The 24,802-nt window shown below is 36.4% G+C and overlaps 1 protein-coding gene across 1 annotated transcript; it reads left to right on the top strand.

Moving 5' to 3' along the window:
• Positions 1 to 117: 117 nt before the first annotated feature.
• On the top strand, positions 118 to 24,551 carry dnai1.2 (dynein, axonemal, intermediate chain 1, paralog 2). Its single transcript, XM_056446580.1, has 18 exons — positions 118 to 309; positions 511 to 576; positions 664 to 759; positions 886 to 966; positions 1,054 to 1,302; positions 1,477 to 1,536; positions 1,662 to 1,790; positions 1,953 to 2,037; positions 2,117 to 2,234; positions 2,322 to 2,365; positions 3,430 to 3,677; positions 5,261 to 5,350; positions 5,435 to 5,516; positions 5,998 to 6,074; positions 7,956 to 8,104; positions 9,530 to 9,629; positions 14,865 to 15,047; positions 24,190 to 24,551. The coding sequence occupies exons 1-18, from the start codon at positions 268 to 270 to the stop codon at positions 24,268 to 24,270; spliced, it is 1,980 nt and encodes a 659-aa protein (XP_056302555.1). The 5' UTR covers positions 118 to 267; the 3' UTR covers positions 24,271 to 24,551.
• Positions 24,552 to 24,802: the final 251 nt, after the last annotated feature.

The following is a 24,802-nucleotide window of genomic DNA, read 5'->3' as shown; positions in this document are numbered from 1 at the left end:
TTTTCACAAAACGTTAAGGTTAACTAAATTTAAATTAGCGTGAGCAGAAGTTACTTTTCCCAACACAAAACATGTCTTTATATATATTGTGCAGCGAGGAGGAACAGGTGAGGGACTCCAACCACGCGCATGCGCGGTAATGTCTCGCCAGTCCGACGGGTGCCGCTGCCATGACAACGTCTAAAACGCACAAACACTGTGAGAGCAGTTGCAAAGAGAGGAGACACTCAAAGAAAGTTGCATTAACGTTTTTTTCAAAGCGTTAAAATGTCAGTTTCTTATAAAGTTGGGACAGTGAAAAGTAAACAGGTATGTAAATAACATTAGAACGAACGCAGAATTAATACAATCGTAAATTAATAATTTCTAACTAACGTTATCTAACACGTTTTGGCACCTATGGTTTTAGTGACTTTTGCTTTCTGATTAGCCAATGTTAATTTAACGAACATTAATTTACCTAATGATTGTAATGCACTGCTGGCAAGTATTCTTATTTTCTCAATTAAGGCTCCTGTTAACATCCAGCCAAAGGCTCCTGTGGTAAAAGGTGTCAAAACTACTGGAAAGAAGAAGGTAATGTTAGCGTTCAACACGACTTTTCATATTCATAATTAATTAATTCTTTGTCAGATATTTCAAAAGGCATTTTTTGTCACATAGGATGAAGAGGAAGGGATAGACACAGCTGACGGAGAAGAATGGATGCAAGGAAAAACCCTTGTGAAGCCTCCAGACCAGCTGGACTTAACTGAAGAAGTGTGTAAACCTGGATAGAAGCTGTGATCTGACTCTGCATTTATCTTGTCACATTATAATGATGCTGGGATGATTATATTTTTAATTTTGATTATATATATTTTTTCTATGTCTTCTGTTCAAAAGGAGCTGAAGGAAGAGATTACCAGAGTATTAACAGCAAACAACCCAAATGCTCCTCAGAATGTTGTCAGATACAGTTTCAAAGTAAAAAAAAAAGAACTCTATAGCTTATCAAAATGATGCTCCTTAATGAGGATGATTTAAATCACTAAAACTAATTTGTCTTTTCAGGAGGGCTGCTATAAAACTATTGTCTTTGTGGATCAGATGGCTATTCACTTTGAACTAGAAGGGAATCTTGTGCACAAGGAATCAGATGAAGGGCGAAGACTGATGGCTAAACATACTGAAAGGGAAGATGGTGGCGGAGATGAGAGATTAGAAAATGTGGCGATCAAAACTGGAAAGAGAGAACAGAAAGTCACCAACCAGTTCAACTTCATTGATAGAGCCTCACAAACATTAAACAACCTTCCAAGAGTGAGAAGATCTATGGATTACATTACTGAACCTTTATATCTCATGTATTTATTATTCATTAAAAATAAACAATAATTGACAGTGATTGCACAAATGCTTTTGTAGGTTTTTTGCACATTTCATGACTTATCCACATTATTTCATTTTATTTTTCAACTAAACAATGTTTTGCAGGAAATTAGTTGTCAAACTGAGCCACCCCCTCGTGCAAACTTCTCAGCTACAGCCAATCAGGTAAGATGATTTTAGTCTTTTTTCTTTAAATTATTTTGATTAACATTTTGGCACTATTAATCCACATAATGCTCGGATTATAAGGAATATATGTACGATGTTAGGAAACTGTACTCTTTCTACAGTGGGAGATCTATGACTTTTATGTAGAGGAACTTCAGAGGCGAGAGAAAAGCAAGGAGAAGCAAGAAAGCCAATTCCCAAATAAAGAGGAGGACAAATACAAGAAAAAGATGGTTCAAGCAGAGACTCAGGTGGCTAGAAAACAAATCTGGTGCACATTGTAAATGACTCCAGACACTATTATCCTATTTACAAAAGTGCAATTAATTAGTTCAAAAGGGGTTAGGTTAAAAAAAAAAGAAAGCAAGTTAATGCAGTTAATGGTAAAAAAAAATCTTCTTATGTGCTTATAGAGTGATGACATATCCCAGCTAGCTAAGCCGGCCAAGATCATTGAACGTATGGTGAACCAAAACATATTTGATGAAGTTGCACAAGGTAATTTTTTGCCAAAATGATCAATTTTTGCTCTTTTTCATCAAAAAGATGTGTAACCACCTTTATTTCCAAACCTCAGATTTCATGTACTTTGAGGATGCAGCAGATGAATTTCGAGGAGAGAAGGGGACTCTTCTCCCACTGTGGAAATTCCAGTATGATAAAGCTAAAGGTCTGTCTGTGACTGCCCTCTGCTGGTGAGTCTCACACTGGACTACAGTAAAATACATTTATTTACTTTCTTTGAGTAAATAATAATGACAATCACACTTGTGTATTTCTAGGAATCATATATACAGTGATTTGTTTGCTGTTGGTCTTGGGTCGTGTAAGTTTACTATATTTACTCTCAAAGAAAACTTTATACATCTTTTTAACTGTCTGTGTGTGCACATCTATCTCAAGAACACAGGGCGGCATCAGCTAGTGACATTCCCTCCTTCTTTTATTCTGCCAGAATTGGGCTGACTACCATTCAATCTATTAATTTTGACAGGCCACTCATGGTTTAGTTTCTCATCTGTATGCTGTGCTTTGCCTGATTTGTTTTGTTCTTAATTACAGATATCTCATGCAAACACAGGCTCTTTTTTTTTTAATTTTCAGTCTGACACTTGTTAACTTATACAAAAACACACACAGATTTACTTGGCTATCTAAATATACATTCTTTACACTTCTATTGTTTGCATGTACACTTAATTATATATACTAACCTAGGGGCAGCACGGTGGCTCAGTGGTTAGCATTGTCATCTCACAGCAAGTAGGTTGCTGGTTCGAGTCTGTGTGGAGTTTGTATGTTCTCCCCATGTTAGTGTGGGTTTCCTCTTTCCCCCACAGTCCAAAGACATGCACTATAGGTGAATTGGATAAACTAAATTGGCCGTAGTGTATGAGTGTGTGTGTGTGTGTGTGTGTGTGTGTGTGTGTGTGTGTGTGTGTGTGTGTGTGTGTATGAATGAGTGTGTATGGGTGTTTTCCAGTATTGGGTTGCTACTGGAAGGGCATCTGCTGTGTAAAACATATGCTGGATAAGTTGGCGGTTCATTCCTCTAAAATAGAGACTATTTACATAGACTTTTATATAGTTTTTTTTTTTTTTTAAATAATGATGTCTCCAAATATGATTTTGTCAGATTTAGCTCACTTCTGGGCACAAACCTGTCTATATGATTAATTATATACACAGACACACAGCACTGTTAATTTCTCCTTTCAAAACCGGCATTTGGCATGTGCCTAAATGATAGAAATAAGCATCTATGTGCCATGCTAAATTGCTAAATTTACTATGAAAGAAAACTATATATATATGGAATTGCTTGTAAGTTCATTCTAACAATGACCACAGTTTATGATTCTAACAATGTGATTCATCTTACCCCTCTAGATGAATTTACTCAACAGGAGCGTGGCATGCTTCTCTTTTACACCCTAAAAAATCCCAGCTTTCCTGAATTCATCTTCAACACAGAATCAGGTGTAATGTGCGTGGATATTCATGAACAGCTGTCCTACCTGGTGGCTGTGGGTTTATATGATGGCTGTGTGTCCGTTTATGACCTGAGGAAAAAGAGCGAGCAGCCCGTTTATAACAGCATAGCCAGCTCTGGGAAACACACAGGCGCTGTGTGGCAGGTATGGGTGACGATGTGACCATGATGATTTATTTTAATGCATTTAAACAAAATAGATTTATTAAACAGATATTTTTATTCAATTCAATTCAAGCAAAATATTGCAAAAAAATTACAACCTACAAAATTTCAAATAAATTTTTCTTCTCTTGATTTTTCCTCTTTTTTAAATTTGTATTTAATATTTTTCTATGACATATACATTTAGGTGTACTAGTTTTTGGACCGTTATCATAAGTTATTTTATTAGATAAGCTCCAGATCTGGCTTCAGTACTAACTAAACTAATGTATATGCACAAATATAATATTGTACAGCTTCCTATTAAAAACATGAATTTAAAACAGATTTGTAAGGAGTGTACTTATATATGCTGAGCCCTATCTATCTATCTATCTATCTATCTATCTATCTATCTATCTATCTATCTATCTATCTATCTATCTATCTATCTATCTATCTATCTATCTATCTATCTATATATATATATATATATATATATATATATATATATATATATATATATATACACACACACACACACACACACACACACACACACACACAGTTGAAGTCAGAATTATTACCCCCCCCCCTCGTTTATTTATTTTAATCAACCCATTTCTGAACATAATAGTTTTAATAACTCATCTCTAATAACTGATTTGTTTTATCTTTGCCCTAATGACAGTAAATAATATTTTGCTAGATATTTTTCAACACACTTCCATACAGCTTAAAGTGACATTTAAAGGTTAATTAGGTTAACTAGGCAGGTTAGGGTAATTAGGCAAGTTATTGTATAACGAGGGTTTGTTCTGTAGAAAAAATTGAAAAAATATATAGCTTAAAGGGGCTAATAATTTTGACCTGCTTTTTAAAAAATAAAACCTTCTTTTATTCTAGCTTATAATAAAACAAATAATAATTCTCCAGAAGAAAAAATATTGTCTGACAAACTGTGAAAATGTCCTTGCTCTGTTAAACATCATTTGTTTTATGTATAAAATAAAATAAATAAAATAAACAATTTGAGAAAAAATACGTAGTTTCACAACTAAGTGTTTCCAACATCGATTATGATGAGAAATGATTCTTGATATCCAAATCAGCATATTAAAATGATTTAGCTAGAATGATTTAGTTCACACTAAAATGAAAATGTACTTACAATTTACTCAGTCTCCAGTGGTTTCAAAATATCTTCCTTTTTTGTTCAAAAGAACAAAAACAAGAACTCAAACAGGTTTGTGATGAGTGAGGGGTGAGTCAGAATTTTCAGTTTTGAGTGAACTATACTAGATATAGTTATGTAAAAGAAAAATAATGTAACATGGAAAATTTAAGTAATTCTATTAATAGCTATTTACATACAGTATAAAAATGTTTAACAGTATAAACATTTTGCCATATTTTTTATAGAATAAATGCAACCAAAAGCATAGAGCTTTCTTTCTACAATAAAATATTTTACAAACCTCATTAAAAAAAATATATATATATAATAGTGTACTTCAAATGAAACAGATTTTTATGTAGTATTCAAGTTATTTATGTTTTGCGTGTTCATTGTGTTTGTTACAGGTGAAGTGGCAAAAAGATGATTTGGACAGTAATCACAACTTCTTCTCTGTGTCCGCTGATGGACGAGTGGTGTCTTGGACTCTGGTGAAGGTACAAAAGGAAATATTTAGTGGTCAATTGTAAAGAAAGTCATTATTGTATGAGGTTAACCAATGTCAATCATCTGGATTTCAGCATGAAATAGTCTTCACAGACATCATTAAGCTCCCACCAGTGGACAAAGTACCTGATGACCTTAAGAATGTAGTTGCAACAGGTACTGTATGAACCACTTTGATGTGTTTTGTACATTTATCCCTTTCAGCTGTGACTATATTTACAATATGGTGCGTAAAATATTAATTTCCAATAATTTAACCAAAAATACTGTGCTTATAATTTATGAATATATTATAGATAAGTAAAAGATAGTAAAAATGTTTTAACTGCTGAAGTTCATGTACTTATTAGGCCTCAGCTGTTTCTAGGATTATGATTTATTGTGATTTATTGAAGAGATTCTATTGCGATTCAACACAAATTATGCTTTTAATGGTCAGGTTTATTGTCATGTATGCTTCTCAAGGGATCTGATCAATTTCAATTATTTTGTTCAGAAATCACACAACAGAAATCAGACAGAAAGAGTTATAATGTACTATAAAAGTGAATAAACCTTTCAGAGGTGTAGATAATTGCATGCTTTAATATATTAATATATATTATACTCACTGATAGCACTTTCCCTATGGATCTAGCTGGAACATCTTTGGATTTTCATAAACAAAAGGACCACCATTTTCTGGTTGGCACTGAAGCTGGAAAGATTCACAAGGTCAGTCATGTACTTTCACAGCCAAGATGATCACTTTACCCAAAGGCCAGTCTTAAAATCCATCAACACATGCCTTGTGAACATCCTGCTGTCTGAAGATCTGCAGTCTTGAGTCATCGTATTATTCTTGTGTTTGAATCTGGCAGTGATATCTTGTTGTGTCTGCGGAGGTTGTCTCTGTTTATATAATATCCTTGCCATCAAACAGAGAGGAAGTCTTCTTATTAACTGTCTGCACTGCTATCACAGGAGCACAAGGTAGCATCAGCTAATGATATTCCTTCACCCTTTCTTTATTTACCTTTTTATTCCGCCAGCCAGGGGTTCACTAGCATTCAAACCATTCATTTTGACAGACCACTCTTAGTTTTGTTTCTCATCTGTATGCTGCTGTGCTTTACTTTGTTTTGTTCTAAATGACATATTCACGTATAAACACAGGCTCTCTTTTTAAATGCTCATTTCAACACCCCTCCAATTATACAAAACACAAGTTTACTAATCTATCTAAAAAGACATCCTGCATACTTTTCATTGCATGCATGCACAATTACTTATAAATTACAGAAATTATTTTTAACCAGCTCCCTAATTAAAAAAAAAACAATCTGCATTTGTTCGTTTATTACAAGTTTTTTAAAGGATTAATTTAATTTAATTTCCTCCCATTGTCCTTCCAGCTGCAACCCAGTACTGTATGGGAAACACCCATACACTCTTACATTCACACACATACACTACAGCCAATTTAGTTTATTCAATTCACCTATAGTGCATGTCTTTGGACTGTGGGGGAAACCGGAGCACCCGGAGGAAACCCACGTGAACACAGGGAGAACATGCAAACTCCACATAGAAATGCCAATTGACCCAGCCGGGACTTAAACCAGTGACCTTGTTGCTGTGAGGTGACAGGGCTAACCACTTAGCCACTATGCTGCCCTAATTTAATTTAATTAAATTTTAACACTGTATTTAGAAATGAGGATGGTTTTGACAGATTTAGCTCACTTCTGTGCACAAACCAGTTAAAACATTTAAGTATACTACACATACACACAGCACTGTTAATTCCTCTTATCAAAACAGGCATTTGGCATGTGCCAAAATGATCTATGAGCATCTATGTGCCATGCTTATGGAACAGCCCGTAAAGCGAAACAGATGCTGCAGAATTGATGCTTTTATCTCCTGGCTGATATTAGCAGACCTGCCCGTCTGGAAGCAGACAGCTCTATCACACGTTATCACATTGCCTATGCTTCTTGACCTAAAACAAACTGTTTAATCAAGAATCGTGAATGACTCAAGGAAAGCATCTAACTTTTACAACATCAAGCTGTCCAAGTGTCATGATGAGACGGATAATTGCTCTGTTTTAGGCATATTTTACTAAATGTATAGTAGCCCATTTTCTCTTGCTGTAATAGGCTTATTCAAGGTAAACTACACAAAATGCAAAGCCTACCCTGCTCTGACATATCTGTAAAGATGTTGTGCAGCTGTGTTTGAGGCTCATTTAATGCAGAAGGCTAGAAAACATACTGCTGGATAAAAAATGGCCCCAGTCTCCCTAAAGACTGACAGCCGACTCTGAGCTCTGTGTCTTTAGATTCATCTCTCAGATTAAACTCAAAGCCCTTCTGTTTATGATGCGCTGCCCAGAGAACAAGAAATTCGATCCATCAAACAATTCTCCTAAGCTGCACGAGGCAAACAAAACCAGACAAATTGTGTGGATCTTTTTGAGAGGAATGTTTACATGTCTGCATCTTCGAATGTTATTTACAAACTCCAGTAAATATGAAGCATTATAAAAAGGATTAAGAGTGCTGTTTTGCTAAATGTAACCATTAACGGGTCTATGCTTGTGTTTGACAGGGCTCCAAATACTATTCGAGCAAGTTCTTAGAGATGTATGATGCCCACTTCATGACTGTCAGCCGTGTTAGGTGGAATCCCTTCCATCCCAATGTCTTCATCTCCTGTGGCTGGGACTGGATGGTCAAAATTTGGGATCACACAATTAAGTATGACCACCATTTCCTACAGCGCAATATCCAGAGCAACCTTTTCCAGGTTCTAAAAAAAGCACACTCTTACTTATTCTTCAGCTTGCAGGGCTTGAGAGGAATTATATTAAAATGGTTATGAACGGACAGATAAAGTGTGTACTTGAAAAATCATGTAGCTGAGGAATGTGTTTAGGTTCTAATTCAGTGAGTTCTTATTTTAATTAATAATTACATAATATACACTGTAAAAATGTCATTGATTTTGAAGGTAAAAAAAAAAAGAAAAAGAAAGATGCTACAGTACAAATCCATAAAGTTGTTTGTGATGAGCATTGGTTCGCATATGACTTTCTCATCCATACTGTACATGCTTATGATTGTGTTTTTATCTGTAACATTGCTACGTTATGTAGATGTTAGTACTTCAAAACATTGGTGTATGACAAAAAAAAAACCCAATGAAAAATAGTAACTTACTGTATTTTTCACTGTAAAATTCCCATAACCACAGCTGCCATTTTTTTTTTACCAACAGTGTACCATAATATAGTATAACAATATCCGTTTGATGCGATTTTCTTTCTGATTCTAGCATGATTTCAACATTTTATACCATTTCAAAACATTGGAATTTTCCCAGTGTTGGGTTGCAGCTCTTGCTACACCCAGTGTTGGGTTGGCTCTTTCTTTTCTAAACATTAATCTTGTCCATTTCATAGCATTAAAAAAAATATGAACAAAATGAGCACATCAACAAAATGAACATTTTATACTATTATAGTAATGAACAAAATGATGTAAAACATCTGCGATAACTCTGGTTATCTTCATTTATTTCTACATGCATTTCTCTTCCAATTAAAATAAGCACAATTGGCTTGTCAGTGCATTTGTTTGACAAATCAATTAGGCTGTCTCTATGCTACAAAAAAGACACCCTTGGGTAAATAGTAATGAATTAATTTGTCACTGGACATTTTCAGTGTGTGTGTGTGCTAGTAGTGATGCGTTAAGTAGTGTTTATAGACGCAGTATCCTTACACCGCCAGCAGAGAGCTCTTGTGCTTTGCAACAGGTCTTATAAGGTAGATCTCTCTGCAGAGTTGGTTTCCTGCCTTGTAGCTTTACCTCCTTAAAAAAATTGACGGATCTGTAACGGCAAAATAAGAAATGTGTTCGTGTAATGAGTTGTAATTACATAAAACCATGCTTTTAACTGAAAACAGTTTTAAGTTCTGCCTGAGCTTGTAAAATCATGTTATGTTTACAGTTTTGGGCAAGATGTTGCAGGGATTAAATGTGTATTGTTTTCAATGTTCTTACTCTACCTCAGAAAATATATTAAATGTGACGATAAAGAGAAAACATGGAAGTGCCCAGATTAGATGTTTTGAATGAAATAATACTAATATACAAGTATACAATGTGTGTCTCTCAAAGCTCTGCAGTATTCACCTTTGAGCTGAAATCCTCTGTGACGGATGTAGCCTGGTCTCCATATTCCTCCACTGTGTTTGCTGCTGTCACTGCTGATGGAAAGGTAAACAGATTTTTACTCTTCTTTCTCTTTAAGGAAGTGGCTTCAAAGTCTATTTTCATAATAATAACAAAAAGTAATAATTATCCATCCATACATTTTTCAAACTCATTTTCGTAATTATAATAATTATTGAACGGTCCTTTCAACAACACCTCCTCCAGCTACAACCTATTTCAGCAGGCGCTCTGAGCTTCAGCGAGTAAACAATCAAGAGCTGCTGCTCGCGGCTGCATTAAACATAGCAACTGTCATGACACACAGTCCACTAATTGTCTTTTGTGCATGAAAGTCAACAATCAACCTTGGTGTATGTTTTGGAGTATGATTCACACACACCATATATTTAAACACACATGCACAAAGCCACAAATAGACACACACACATACACCCTTATGAACAGTGTAATGATTGCTAATGAAACACAGTAGCTGCCAGACAGCAGGACGTCTTTCCAGCAGTGTTTGATTGCACCTGTAAGCTGCAGAAACACACACACACACACACACACACAAATACAAACTCACTTTCTCCTCAAGTCAAGAGCTATGACATCCATCCTGTGGCCCGTCGTTAGAGATTAGTTTCAAATCACACAGCTGGTCTCAAGCACTTGTCTAAGGCTGCTTTAGGCATCACCTGTCAGTCTTGCAGTTTCAGTCAGTTTGAACTGTCGTGCAGTGGCAGCTATTGCTGTTATTTGCTAACACCGTAACTCTGACAAGCTAAATTACACCTGCTCTTTACAGGAAACCATTACAGTGTGATCCAATAAAGACCACACTCTATTCTCTAACAAAACCAAACAACTCTTTAGATTCTTTTTACAAATGTCACTACAGAAAGGCAACTTACTTCCAATTTTCTGCTGTCGATTGTTTGAGCCTGTGTGAATTGAAGCCTCAGTTTGCTGTTCTCAGTTGACAGGAGTGTTCTTCTGTTGCTGTAGTTCATCTGCTTCAAGGTTTGACCTGTTGCATTTTCAGAGATGCTCTTCTGTAAGCACTGTATTTTGAGTTGCCTTTCTATCAGCTCAAACCTTCACTTCTAGCATCAACAAGGTATTTTTGAACTGGAACTAGGGTTCCCACAGGGTCAGTGAATTTCTGAAATATGATGGAGTTTTAAAAGGTATATTCCAGAAATTTAAAGTCAATATTTTTGTACAAATCATGGAATATCAGGGATTTTTTTGCCGCTCTCAATTTTAGCATTAATTTTTCATAAAATGGAATGCTTTCTATTCCATTTTTTATTAAATTGGTTCATGTCTGGTGTTAAGATTAGCCCATTTCTAGCTCCATTTTATTCCTTTCATCCGATAATCAATTGTCTGTAAAGGGCACCTATTTTAATCTTTTTTCAATAATTAATAGAAATCTTTTGTGTCTCCAGAATGTGTCTGTAAAGTTTTAGCTCAATATACACATCAGATTATTTATTATTACCTTTTTAAATCTGGAAAATTTGAGCTGTTTATTCTGGAACATTAAATAAATCTGGAACATTGTAGCTGTTTTTGTAGCCTGTGCCTTTAATGCGAATGAGCTGGTTCTCCTCGCCCACCATTCCCACGTGCCTGTCAAAGACGTAGCCTTCACATAGACAAACAGCACAGTGACAGACAACAGTGAAACAGATCTCCCTTACTACAGTAAGATTTTTCCCAATGATTATTTGTTAAATTTGGTGTGAAGTTAAATTGAGCCTTTCTGCAATGATGAGTCACACATAATGTCGTTACACACACGCACGCACGCACGCACGCACGCACAGGTTAAGCCTTTGCACTGTTTTTGCACTGCAAATGTGACAGGATACACGTTAATATCCACTGCTGTATAGATATCAGTTATGCTAATGTACAAAACAAATCTGTGGACGGTTTGTGTTTGTGGACAGATCAAAGTCCACAAACCAGGATTGAAGCGTCTTCTTTCGTAACTGTAGAGAGAGCTGAACAGATCTTTTAATCCCAGTTACTGCACACGTCCTGTCTTGTTGATATGATTATACTCATAACTACGGAGACATGTTAATACGCGTCTGTCAATCAATTCGGTGGGCGGGAAAACCGCACTCCTACGTCACGTTGTCGTGGGCCTCAAAATGGGAGGAATTTGGATCCTAAAAAGAAATAAAAAAAAAGAGACTTATGTTTCTATCACTCCAGTATGACAGTGGACACACTATAACTACACAAAGTTCTGTCTATACAGCTTACAAAAGTTGATTATTATCATAGGTGCTCTTTAAGTCAAATGCAGTCACCACACTTTATCTCTTAACTAAGTCTGACATCTCAGGATAATATACATTTTAGGAGCTTTTAAAGAGAGCACATAGTAGCCACAAAAATTGTAAGTACCCTAGATTTGCGGTAAATTATCCATGTCATTATAGTGGCTATTAAAGTGCTGCAAAATTATATTCAAGCTAAAACCATTTTAATATGCAAAGCACAACTATGGGCTGTTTTCAGTCATGGAAATGTCTTTTTAGACAGTGGAATTTATAGACAATCTGGTAATTTATTGTTTTGCTTTGAGTGGGAACCATGTGGATCAGAACAGAGCTGGGATCACTGGCAATATTTCTAGGATCATTCTCTGAAAATCCTAGATATGGTTATGTGAAAATCTTAGTATATCACAAATGACATGACGTGATTTCCTGATTGCACAAAGCTCGTTATAAATGTCTTGAAAAATTGTCTGACATCAACCATAAAGATCACCATACTCAATGTGGCTTGCTTTAGTATCTCAGTAAACGGGGGACACAACGTGATTTGATGTGTACCAGTATTGCACTCCAATTGGTTGGATTGTGTCCAGGTCTCTCTCTGCTGCCAGCTTGGCTGCCTCAGCTATTTCTAAATGCCACGAAGAAATTCATTGCAGACAAACCCACAAAAATAAAAGCAGATAGACAAAACTGCTCAATTGCTAATCCTAATTAAAGGGACTTCCTTCCGTCAAGCTTTTGAGCTCTAAAGATGTTGTGTTACATGTGGTGTTACTCCTGCAGTTACAGATGGCATCATTAGTCCTGACGTGGTGCATCGCTGCGTCAGCTGCCCAGAATATCATCGGTCTGTTAAGATAGATTCACACTCGCTGACTAATTATGAGCCGTGCTGCTTGACAAATATTTACTAATGACTATCCAAGCCTGTATCCTGTGTCTCCCATCTTCCATCTCTGTCTTTCATCTGTCAAAGCAGAGACCATGCTTAGGTGGGCAGCATGAATGACAATGAGGATGATGGGAATTATAATCACCCATCCCTCACTCCTCTCTCCTGCTGTATCATTTGGATTTTTCCGACTGAATGCAGTAGATGAAATACTGTCATCCACAAACTGAAAATCTGTCGCCCTGGGCTCTGTCATTCTCAGAGAGACTCATTCTTAATCTGTGTTTCTGACAGGCACTTAAACACAATTCAAATTATCCACAAACTGTATATATACAGTTTTATGCAAAAATTTGGGCACCCCTCTGTGGATGCACAATAATATGCTTTTTCCTTAGAAGAGAAGATCACAGTGAAATGCCATTTGGTTTCTAGGGAAAGCTAGATAATGTCATGTTTTTCAGACAGATATCTGCAGTGTAGCAGTATTAAGATTAATTATATTAAATTGAAAATTAAATTGAAACTAAAAAAGGCTATGCAAATGTTTGGGCACCCTTTTTAGTGTGTATTTCAAAACCTGTAGTCACTTACTGTAATGCTGATTGATTACAACACAAAATTGATTTAAATGACTCAGTGAACCTTAACAATCCCAACACAGGTGCAACCAATCACGATAAAGGATATTTAAGATAGATGATTGCTAGTTGTGCTTCTCCTTATTGTGAACCAGAAAGTAGCAACATGGGAACCTCAAAAGAACTCCATAGTGACCTAAAAACTAGGATAATTCATCAACATGAATTAGGAGAAGGATGGCAAACGCTATGACAAAGATTTAAAGTCTCTATCTCCACAGTCAGAAATATAGTAAGAAAATGGAAGGTCACAGGAACAGTTCTGTTGAAGAAAAGATGTGCTAGACCAAGAAAAATATCTGAAAGGCAAAGGCGAACAATGTTTAGAATGGTAACAGACAAACCACAGACCACCTTCAAAGAGCACCAGGAACATCTTGCTGCTAATAATGTCATTGTACATCGTTCCACAGTCCAGTGCATTCTTCACAAAGAACAGCTTAATGGAAGGTGATGCAGATGAAGCCTTTTCTGCATTCTGGCAATGAGAAGAGTCATTTGAGGTAAGGCTCATCTGGACAAGCTTGAATCATTTTGGAAAAATATACCGTGGACAGATGCCACAACCAGAACAAGAAATCAGTCTAGAAGCTAAAGTTATGACAGCGTTGGATGTTTCGGCAGGACAATGACTCAAACCACAGTTCCAAATCTACCAAGGAATGGCCATCCCAGTCCCCAGACTTGAACATCAATAAAAAATATATATGGATTTATTTAAAAAGGGTCGTTCACGCTTGGCACCCATCAAACCTGACTGAACTGGAGAAATTGAACTGGAGAAAGAAGAATGGCCCAAAATGCCTTCAGCAAGAATTCAGGAACTTATCCTTGGCTGTAGCATCTACAGGCTGTAATTTCAGCAAAAGGTGGCTGTACGCCTTTTCACTCGCTTTAAGACTGATGTCATTATTCTGTAGGGGTGCCCAAATTTTTGCACCTGTCCGGTTTTGTTTAGACTTAATTTGCATTGCACCTGTTGATTAAATAAATGTTATGTCACAATCGAAATGTTGCTTTTTCCCAAGGGAATAACACAAATCTAAATGAAATTGCTGATCTAAAAGGCCAGCAGGCTATGGCTTGCAATTATGAAAATTATCAGGGGTGCCCACACTTTTGCATAAGACTGTTATAAGGTGTGTTAAGTTGATCTGTACTAAAATACATACTGCATACAAACTTGCTGTAGATTTCTAAAATGATACAATCCTCGCTAGCAGATGGTCTGAATTCCTACACCTCCACAGTCACATGCATTCTTGTGCTCATACATTTGAATATATTGAAATGCAAGTGCACAAAGATACAAACACAAATGAATCTTAGGCTTACTAACACTCAGAGACAAAGCAGAAGAAGACATTACAGTGGGGCTAAAGTCTCCTTTACACTGAAAACATCAAAACTTCTGCAAAACAGAATAATGACTGACTAAAACTTCTTTTCTCTCTCAGGTTCACGTGTTTGACCTCAGCATCAACAAATATGAGGCTCTTTGCCAGCAAAAAGTAGTGTCCAAGAAGACCAGGCTTTTGCATATTGAATTCAACCCTGTCCATCCCATCATCATCGTGGGCGACGACCGCGGCCGTGTCATCAGCCTCAAGCTCTCACCCAACCTCCGCAAGAAGCCTAAGGTGAGAGATGTACTTCTGTTCTGTACAGGCCTCCAGTAAAATCACATGCTTCATTGATCAGCACTGTTTCAGCCACTGAGCTGCTCCATACTTCATGTGTTCCACTGCTGCATCGGCATCTTTGCGAATTTACAGCACACAGATCCCACTGCATTTGTTGTCAGTTATCGAACGCCTCAATTTAGCTAAGTGACACTGGATGAAAATGTCTTGCTAACACATTAACGTAGAATATTGAATGTAAATGGGATTTTTCTTTCTGCATATTAAAACAATCATTTTAAGACATAAAGCAGTGGAAATGTGCGTTCAGAAGAAGCTGATGCTGAGTAACAAATGACAAGACTGAAGGAACTTGAAGTTCTTCCAAAGTGTCAAATTTTGTGTACAATTTAGGTTCGCATACTAATTCTGAAGGGGCGAAATGGTGGCAAATGTAGCAAATTTGGTTAGCAAATTGAGAGTTAGCTTGGGTTTTACTACCGAAATAGATTTTTTAATATATTGTAATGTGGTATAGCTTCATAACTAAACTGTATTTTCAATTATCTTTACTTTTTATTTATTATTATTTTACATAAGTTGTGTGCTGCGGACCTCTTGGCCAGGCCACCCTTGTAAATGTGATCTTGATCTCAATGGGTTTTTTGTATCTGGTAATGCTAGCTTTTGTCCATTTACAGTTATTAATTTGATGGCCTAAAACCAGTAGCACTAGCAGCACTGGCTGAATTAGAGATTTTAAATGTACACTGTGTCAGTGTGCTTCTGAAAGGAAAAATGAAAAACATTTCATTTCAACACAACTGCTAAACCTTTAAAGACAGTTATGAGCTATGAGATTGTTAATTGATTGCATATGCTTTTGTTGAACCCATCTGTTAGCATAAATTGCAACAAAATAATCTCACCAACCATCAAAAGGAAGCTTTAGCTTTAGTGAATGTAGATTTTTTAATACACAGTGATTATTTCACAATTTTGTACCCATTTATTTTGTACAATTTTCATATACTTCAAATCAGTTAATCAATTTTGTAAAGTTTTGTGATTCATCAGTTGCATGGCATGACTGAATAATTGCCTATAATGTTTTGAAAGAAGACTTTTTAAAATTCACTGTAAAACACTGTAGCATCCTTATGCAGGTTTTTTTTTGCAGGTTTAAAGACATTTTTAAACCATTTTGAGTGAAATTTTAGACTCATAAAGGGCTAAGGAATTTTTCAAATGGCTTAGATGGAAAAGATTTTCATTTGCCCAATCAAACAATTTATTATAATTTAACACATTTAATAATACAATAATAAATTAATAATAACCAATTAAAATATTTTAGATCTTTCTTAGCAAAATATTTTAAATAGTGTGTATAAACAAGCAAGCTCTACTTGTATCCATACACTTTTTTTTCAACATAAACTTATGAACATAAAAATAATGAACAAATGTTTTAAAAGTTTTAAAAACTATAATAAAATGAATCTACACACAACAATCTGTCCAGGTTGGTCCTCCAGCAGTAAATACATGAAGCACTTTAAACAAATGTTATTGTAAGGAAAATAATTAAATCATTATGATAAATAGTTAAAAATTACCTTTTCAAATAAAAGTTTAAAGTTGTATTGAGATGGATTGTTGGTGATTGTATGGGTTTTGGCCAGATTGGGTAGCAATACATGAACAAGGGAAAATTAAGACCCGTTTAAAAAAGATTTATGACCTACAACACTATTTCAGTAGATTTAAGCCCTTTTAAGGCCTAAAATTTGGATTTTGGAATTAAGACCAGTGTTTCCTCTAGGATGTTTTCCAGCTGTGGCGGCAGACTCTGTTGGGCATTTTACACAGATCTACCAAATACATGTGGCGTTATTTCATTGAGTGCAGTATTAAGTCGAGATCGCATTCGTGTAATAGCCTACGAGCATGTCAATCTCTGTGCTCGAGCACCAATTTCCTCTGCTCGTGCACAAAACTTCTTGCACGCCCTCAAATACACGCTGCTCAAGTGCAGATTTTCTTGTGCGCTCTCAAATAAAGCTGCTGAAGTGCGATTTTGCGCGTTTATGAAACGAGTATGTTTCCAACATTTATTAGATTTGCTATGAATATTTATGAATGTCTCCAATAGACCTACAGAGCAGCATTAATGCGTCCTGAAGTAAAGTGAAATGGCTATAAACTCCAGCAAGATAAAGTCATTGTATGCAGAGCCACAGACTTTTATCTATAAATAAAATATAATTATGGAAACTGTACAGCTTAACTAAAAGCTACGTCGTGTTTGGTAGCCTCATGCATCACACAGCCCTATCAGTCAGTTTGTCAGCACATCACCTTAAAGGGTTAAACAAATGACGCACAGCACTACTACGATTACAGAAAAGTTTGCTCTGTTATAATTCACTTACTTTTTAATGCGTTTTGGTGCGATTATAACCCACTATTTTAAAAAAACGACTAAATGTTTTGAATGAGAAGCTGTAATGTTGCCGTGGCGGGATGAATTTTGGTGGGGTGCCCTGCAATTGACGAATGAACGTATCGTAAACCATGAAGACATTCTGAGACTTTTTAAGACCCCGCAGAAACCCTGTTATGCATGCTTTATTTTTCTTAATATCTATTCACATGATTTGAATTAGTCAGTGCTTTATAAGGTTTTCCTTTTGTTAATCTTGTTAATGGCAATCAGTATTAAACTTTTCTTTCTGCATCTTGAGAAACCAGCCCACTGATTGATTATGTATCAAGCCCTTCGTTTACGGTCAGGTAGTAAATAACAATGGCAGCACATAATTAAAACCTCTTGGCCTCACAGACAAGTTGCTGTCTTTTACAGCTGGACTTGTGAAATGGTGAAGTTGTTGTTTGGAGATCTCAGTGGATGCCATTGCTCAGTGTGGACACATTATGTTGGTGATAGTCATTATATCTGATTGACTGAATCTTATGACGCATAGTGTCACAGGTTGAGCCACTGTGTCCACTAATGCTTTTGATTAGCAAGAAGCTGTGTTATTGCAGCTGTGGCTGTTTACCTTAGAGAGAAGGAGAAGAAGAAAACTGCTGTAGTGTAATGGGTTTTAATATGACTGATGAGAGTCAGCAATGCAACACATTCACTGTCTCCTCAAGTCATTAATCACAAGCGTTCCACAATCTAATGTCATTATTATCTCTGAAAGAGCACACTTACTCTCCTGATGCAGTGGCTAATCAATTTAAAACTAACATAGCTTCCTGGTTTGCCTCATCGAGTGGGGTGTTTGCACCTTATATTCATTAAAAAGGTGTGAGTTTTTGCACAGAATTTAAAGGAACAGTCCACTTTTTTTAAAAAAAATAGGTTCCCCTAGACAACTGCCCTGGAGTTATGCAGTTAAAGTTTATTATTCAATTAAAACGGATTAAACCATTAGCATCTTGCTCAAAAATTACAGAAGAGTTTTGATCATTCTGCTATTTTTTAAGGCTTGACTCTTCTGTAGTTACATCGTCATGTACTAAGACAGATGTAAAATTAAAAGTTGGTATTTCCCAGGCTAATTTGGCTAGGAACTAGGCTTTCATTCCGACGAAATAATTAAGGAATTTGCTGCTTTACCATGGCTCTTTAATAATTTTTAGTGAGATGCTAATGGTCTAATCTGATTCAGTGATCTATGCTAAGCTAAGCTAAAGTGCTCCCGGTCAGCTGAATGGACTCAAAGACAATAAAACTCAATGGTTTTACTGATGAGGATATTAAATGAGGCTATTAAAAAATGTCATGTTCTTTTTACTGCAAAAATCATGCTTTTTTTGCAATCAGTTTTTCCATTGTTCAGACAAACTACTCTGTTTCCTACCAATTTACAAATGGTAATACAGTTTTATGCAGAAGTTTGGGGACCCCTCTGTGGCCGCATATTATTGTGCTCTTTCTTCATAAGAGATCACTGTGAAATGCCATTTGGTTTCTAGTGAAAGCTAGATGATGTTATGTTTTTCAGACAGAAATACGCAGTGTAGCAGTATTGAGATGTGTGAAGTTAAATTGAAACTGAAAAATAGGCTGTGCAAAAGTTTGGGCTCCCTCTTTTTGTGTGGATTTCAAAACCTGTATTCACTTACTGTAATGCTGATTGATTACAACACAAAATTGATTTGAATGACTCAGTGAACCTTAACAATCCCAACACAGGTGCAACCAATCACAACAAAGGATATTTAAGATAGCTGATTGCTAGTTGTGCTTCTCTTTATTGTGAACTAGAAAGTAGCAACATGGGAACCTAAAAAAAAACTTCCTACTGACCTAAAAACTAGGATAATTAACCAACATGATTTAGGAGAAGGATGCAAAAAGCTATCACAAAGTCTCTATCTTCACAGTCAGAAATATAGTAAGGAAATGGATGGCCACAGGAACAGTTCTGGTGAAGGAAAGATATGGTAGGCCAAGAAAAATTTCTGAAAGGCAAAGGCGAATAATGGTTAGAATGGTCACCATCTAACCATAGATCACCTACTATTAAAAAAGTGGAGGGTCTATCATGCTGTGGAGATGTGTAGCAAACACAGGTACTGGAAACCTTGTCAGAGTTAAAGGTGGCATGGATTTCTTTCAATGTCAGCATATTCTGAAGAACAATGTTCAGGAATTAGTCAAGAAAAGTTATGACAGGGTTGGATGTTTCAGCAGGACAATGACCCAGACCACAGTTCCAGATCTACCAAGGAATTCATGCTCAGACATGATACAATGTTCTAAAATGGCAATCCCCAGACATCATTGAAAATCTATGGATTGATTTGGAAAAAGGTCATTCACACTCTGCACCTATCAAATGTGACTGAACTGGAGACATTTTGCAAGGAAGAATGGTCCTAAATGTCTTCAGTAAACATTTAGGGACTTATAAAAAGCATATACAGGCTGTTATTTCAGCAAAAAGTGAAAAATAGTATTATTCTGTTGGGGTGCCCAAATTTTTACACCTTTCTGTTTTGTTATGATATAAATTGCACTGCATCTGTTGATAAAATAAATGTTATGTCAGAGCCGAAATGTTGCTTTTTCCCTAGGGTATGAAATATATTCAAATGAAATTGCTCATCTGAAAGGCCAGCAGGCTATGGCTTGCAATTCTGAAAATCATCAGGGGTGCCCAAACTTTTGCATAAAACTGTACCTTCATTATACACATTATTTACCCATTCTCTCTAAAGCATTGGTAGCCATCAAGTTCTGTTTACTGAATATTTGTTTCCATATTTATTAACTTGTAGTACAATCTACTTTGATTCTTTACATGTAAAAAATGTATTCTGAATATGTCATTTGTTAGAAGAATCAAAGCACGGTGCTCTAGTGGAACCACTTAGTGATGCGAGGGAAGTCACTTAACAAGATAATAGTGAAGCAGTCTTTAGACGGCAAGCTCATTATTTACAGCATTACTTCAGATATTTCAAAACAGCATAACAAAGCAATGGAATCAACAACAGCTTCTATAATACAGACCTTTATGAAGAACTAGGATTACATTGATTTTGGATCAAGTGCTTGACCTTTGCAGGTTTCCAGTTGTGCTAAAGTGAGTGTACGTCAATGCAGGCTGAAAGCAGACATGTACCTGTCTAGAGTTATATATTAAAGCTGTGGGACCCATGGGGTGGCGTCTGAAAACAGCATGTTCCAAACTCAATAGAAACGGTCAGCGGTTTTCAAGCTTGGGACATGACACCGACACACATCTCACCTCCCGTGAGCCTTTAAAATGCTTTTTAACTTCCAGCCGGTCTCTCTGTGCCTGTGACTCATCAATCACGCCTTCCATATTAATCCCGTAGCCGGTCCTCTTTTTACTGACTCTTTTAGATTCACTGCATGAACAGTCGGGTCCACTTTCTTTCCCGAGCCCTCGGTTTGCCACCTCAGCAGCTGATTTATTTTGTCATCTATTTCATTATAAGTTATATCATTCTCAACAGTCAGCAACTTCTCAAATAAACAACACAACACCGATCGCAATTACAAGAAACATTAAAAGTCCTCTTGGCAAGGGAGCCACTTTAAACGCATTAAAATCTTCCTCTTCACTTACGTAAGAACTTTCTGCTGATTCACAGTCATCTACTGCAGACGTTAGGAAATGAGACTTTGCATAACTTCAGAACTCATTTTGTGCTGTATTTGAAATATTATAGAGCTGTATGCCTACATAGTGTCCCAAATGTCGTGATAAAATGCCAATCATTTAAAAAAAAAAAGACCAGCCATTCAGCATACTTCAGCCGTCCTCGCTCCATGACAATCTGTACATTCTCTGCATGACATTATATATATATATATTGTACAAATGTACAGCACTTCAGCACATTTTCTACTGAAATAACATTAAAAGATGGTGTTCTCTGTAGCTCGCATGTCAAAAGTCTACAAAGGTACATACAGCGCTCAGCATAATATTGCAAAAAAACAATTACAACCTACAAAATTTCAACAAAATTTTTCCTTTTTTTTTCTTCTCTTGATTTTTTTCTTCTCTTTTTAAATTTGTATTTAATATTTTTCTATAACAAATGAATAAATTTGAGTGTACTAGTTTTTGGACCGGTATTGTAAGTTTAGTTAGATAAGCTCCAGATTTTGCTTTTTGTACTGCCTAATCTAATGTATTTGCACAAATATAATATTGTAAAGCTTCCTATTAAAATTATGAATTTAAAAGATAGATTTGTGAGTGGTGTACTTATATAAGCTGAGCACAATTTTTTTTTTTTTTTTTTTTGGCGGCGGGCGGGCGGGGGGGTTGGGGGGGGGGGGGGGGGGGGATGGGGGGGGGGGGGGGGGGGGGTTGGGGTGTACACACTGCGCGTGTTTACAAGGACACCAATTCTCAGATTTTAATATGATTAAGACAATACTCTGATTAAAAGTTCACCATGTAAACAATGATTTTTGATTACCTTAATGCGGCTAAAGTCATAATCAAACTAAACAGAAATCGAATTAAGACATGTGGAGTTCACTTCACATTACTGAAGTGCAGTATAGACTAGGCATGGGCCGGTATATGATTCTGACGATATGATAACCTTGGATAAAATATCATGGTTTCACAGTATTGTGAAATATATTCTTTTTAAATGTCTGGGTAAAAAAACAAAAACAAATTCCCCCGTAGAACACAATATATGTTATTTTGAAAAACATTTAAAGTGTTTTGAAGCAGTAAACATATCAGGCTAAATAATTCAAATCAATCATTGACTTCTGCTGTCTTCATTAGTTTCAAAAACACAGATTTCTTTACAATTTAAAACTGCATCTTTGGAGATCTTTTCAGCTAAAGATACTCTTGTCCTAAAAACAAAAATCTTACATATACCGTAGGAACTGTATAGCAGAACATTTTGCCAGTTTTAAAACCTTGACTTTTCCAAACCATGGTAAACTTTGAAAACAGTTATCGTCCCATGCCAAGTGCAGACATGTAAACATCTTAATCAGACTATTACCATCATATAGGACTTTTCGCCATAGTTGGCGACAGGATATTTCATACACACACGGCTGTTTGTTGACACTATTAACACAATTATCTGCACATATCGAGTCAGTAAAGGACCACAGACACACATTCCAAATTTGTTTCCATTTGGCGTGCGGGTACCAAATTAATTATAACAACACTCTTCCACCAGTTCTTACTTCATACCCGCAATCACATCCGATACCTCAGTTTGTCAAGGTGGCATGAATGAAATGTTCCTGAATGAAAGTGAAACTGCCAAACTGCAAACATTGAAACTGTCAAAACATTGAAAATGAAACACCCGTAATTACATGAAACTCCGGAGGAAACGTTGGATAGCCTGGTGACGCAATGCAATGACGTTAATCGATCTATGTGCTATAACGTGTAAAAAGGGAACATGCCAGGGAACATTCAAGCTCAATCATATTATTGTCTTATTCAGATTAAGGCAAATAATTAGATTACTAATGTCCATGTAAACGTAGTCACAGTCAATCTTTAGCTGCTGCAGCGGTTTCTGTTAACTTAAGTGATTATCACTGGTCATAGCCAGGGTATTTGGAAAGACTATTTATGATTTCTGGGGATTATAAAAATGAACTAGGTGACTTTTTAGTATCATAGACTAATTTTTTACATGTAAAAATTACTTTCCTTATATAAGTTAATTTTGCAAATTAGGTCCCTTTAAGGCAGGGGTGTCCAAACTCGGTCCTGCAGGTCCAGTGTCCTACTGAGTTGAGCTCGTCTAGTAAGAGCTTGATTAGCTGATTCAGGTGTGTTTGATTAGGGTTGGAGCTAAACTCTCCAGGACATCGGCCCTTCAGGACCGAGTTTGGACACCCCTGCCTTAAGGGTTTGAATTGTCCAAGCTACGTAATAAAGCTAATAGAGATTATCTGAAGGTTTTTTTTTTTAAGCCAAACTAAAAGGCAAAAACCAGCATTTGATTTTAAAGAGGTGAAATTGAATTGTTTATAAATCCCTTTGATTGACATTTCTCGCTCTTCCAAATTTATTTCCCTAGCTGCACTCCCTGGTTGGGATTCTATGAATAGCTGTAACCTTGAGCTACTTATTAGAGCTGATTGAAGAATCCTCCGCTGCAGCTTTGTGGATATCTGAACATTAGCATTCTGCTGAGCACATTTAGCAGATGTTCTCTGAGCGATTACCAGACTCATGAATCTGTCTAATGATTGACAGGAACAGTGGAGTGTTTAATTGGTGCAAGTGAGTTTTTCTGCTGAGAAGTTTGTCTGGTCTGGTTTAGTTGATTACAGCATCAGTACGGTCAGTAACCATAGTGATCTTTGGCTATTCTCCCTGGAGGAAACAATGTGTCAGTGTAATCATCTCAAACAAATGTCATGTGAGATTAGAGTCTCTGACGGTGACATTGGCGGTTTTGTTCCACCGCAGCACAGAGAGGAAATAACGGCTTGCTAACACCTTTCTCATTACCTCCGTCAGTGGAGATGGAGCCGTTTAAATGGGAGCTTCACACCGAGAAGTGTTTGTGATTGTTAGTGGCACCCCTAGGTCAGTCCTCTCTCTAGCAGCGGTGACTCATCTCCTTCTCTCCATTTCTCTCTTTGGCTCTGCAGGAGAAGAAGGGTCAGGAGCTTCCGAAGGGGCCGGAGGTGGAGATAGCGAAGATGGAGCAACTCTTGAGCTCGCTGAGATAGCCTGGGTACAGACAGCTGACTGAGGCACAGTAAGACCAGGACCACTGCACAAATTCACTAAAAACAGTCAATATACAATATTCATCATGGCCTGGATTTTAAATGGATAGTTCACTCAAAAATGAGAATCCTGCCATCATTAGCTATGTTTCCATTCAAAAATGGCAATTAAATTTATGAGCAAAACTGGATTATCACTAGGGCCAGATGGAATCTGCGGACATTTTTTTTGCTATTTCTGCGCAGAATTGTGTTAAAAATCTGCGGATTTATGTGGAATGATTTTGGGAGAATCATAACTAACCTTTTTCACTTTTATTTAATGTTTACAATGAAAATCCAATTAGATCCACTTTATTTGGTAAACAAAGCAATATAAAATATCTGCTAAAAGACAGAAAATATTACTTTACACACTGTATTGTAAATAAATCATTTGAATTTTTTCATATTAGTCAATAATATCACTGAAATTAATTAAAAAACTGAATGAATATAAGTTTAGACACATTTACACACGTAAATAAACGGA

This window comes from Danio aesculapii, chromosome 21, assembly GCF_903798145.1.
Source record: "Danio aesculapii chromosome 21, fDanAes4.1, whole genome shotgun sequence".
Classification (NCBI taxonomy): Eukaryota; Metazoa; Chordata; class Actinopteri; order Cypriniformes; family Danionidae; genus Danio; species Danio aesculapii.
Note: the sequence above shows the minus strand (reverse complement) of the source record. Positions and strands in the feature narration are given on the sequence as shown.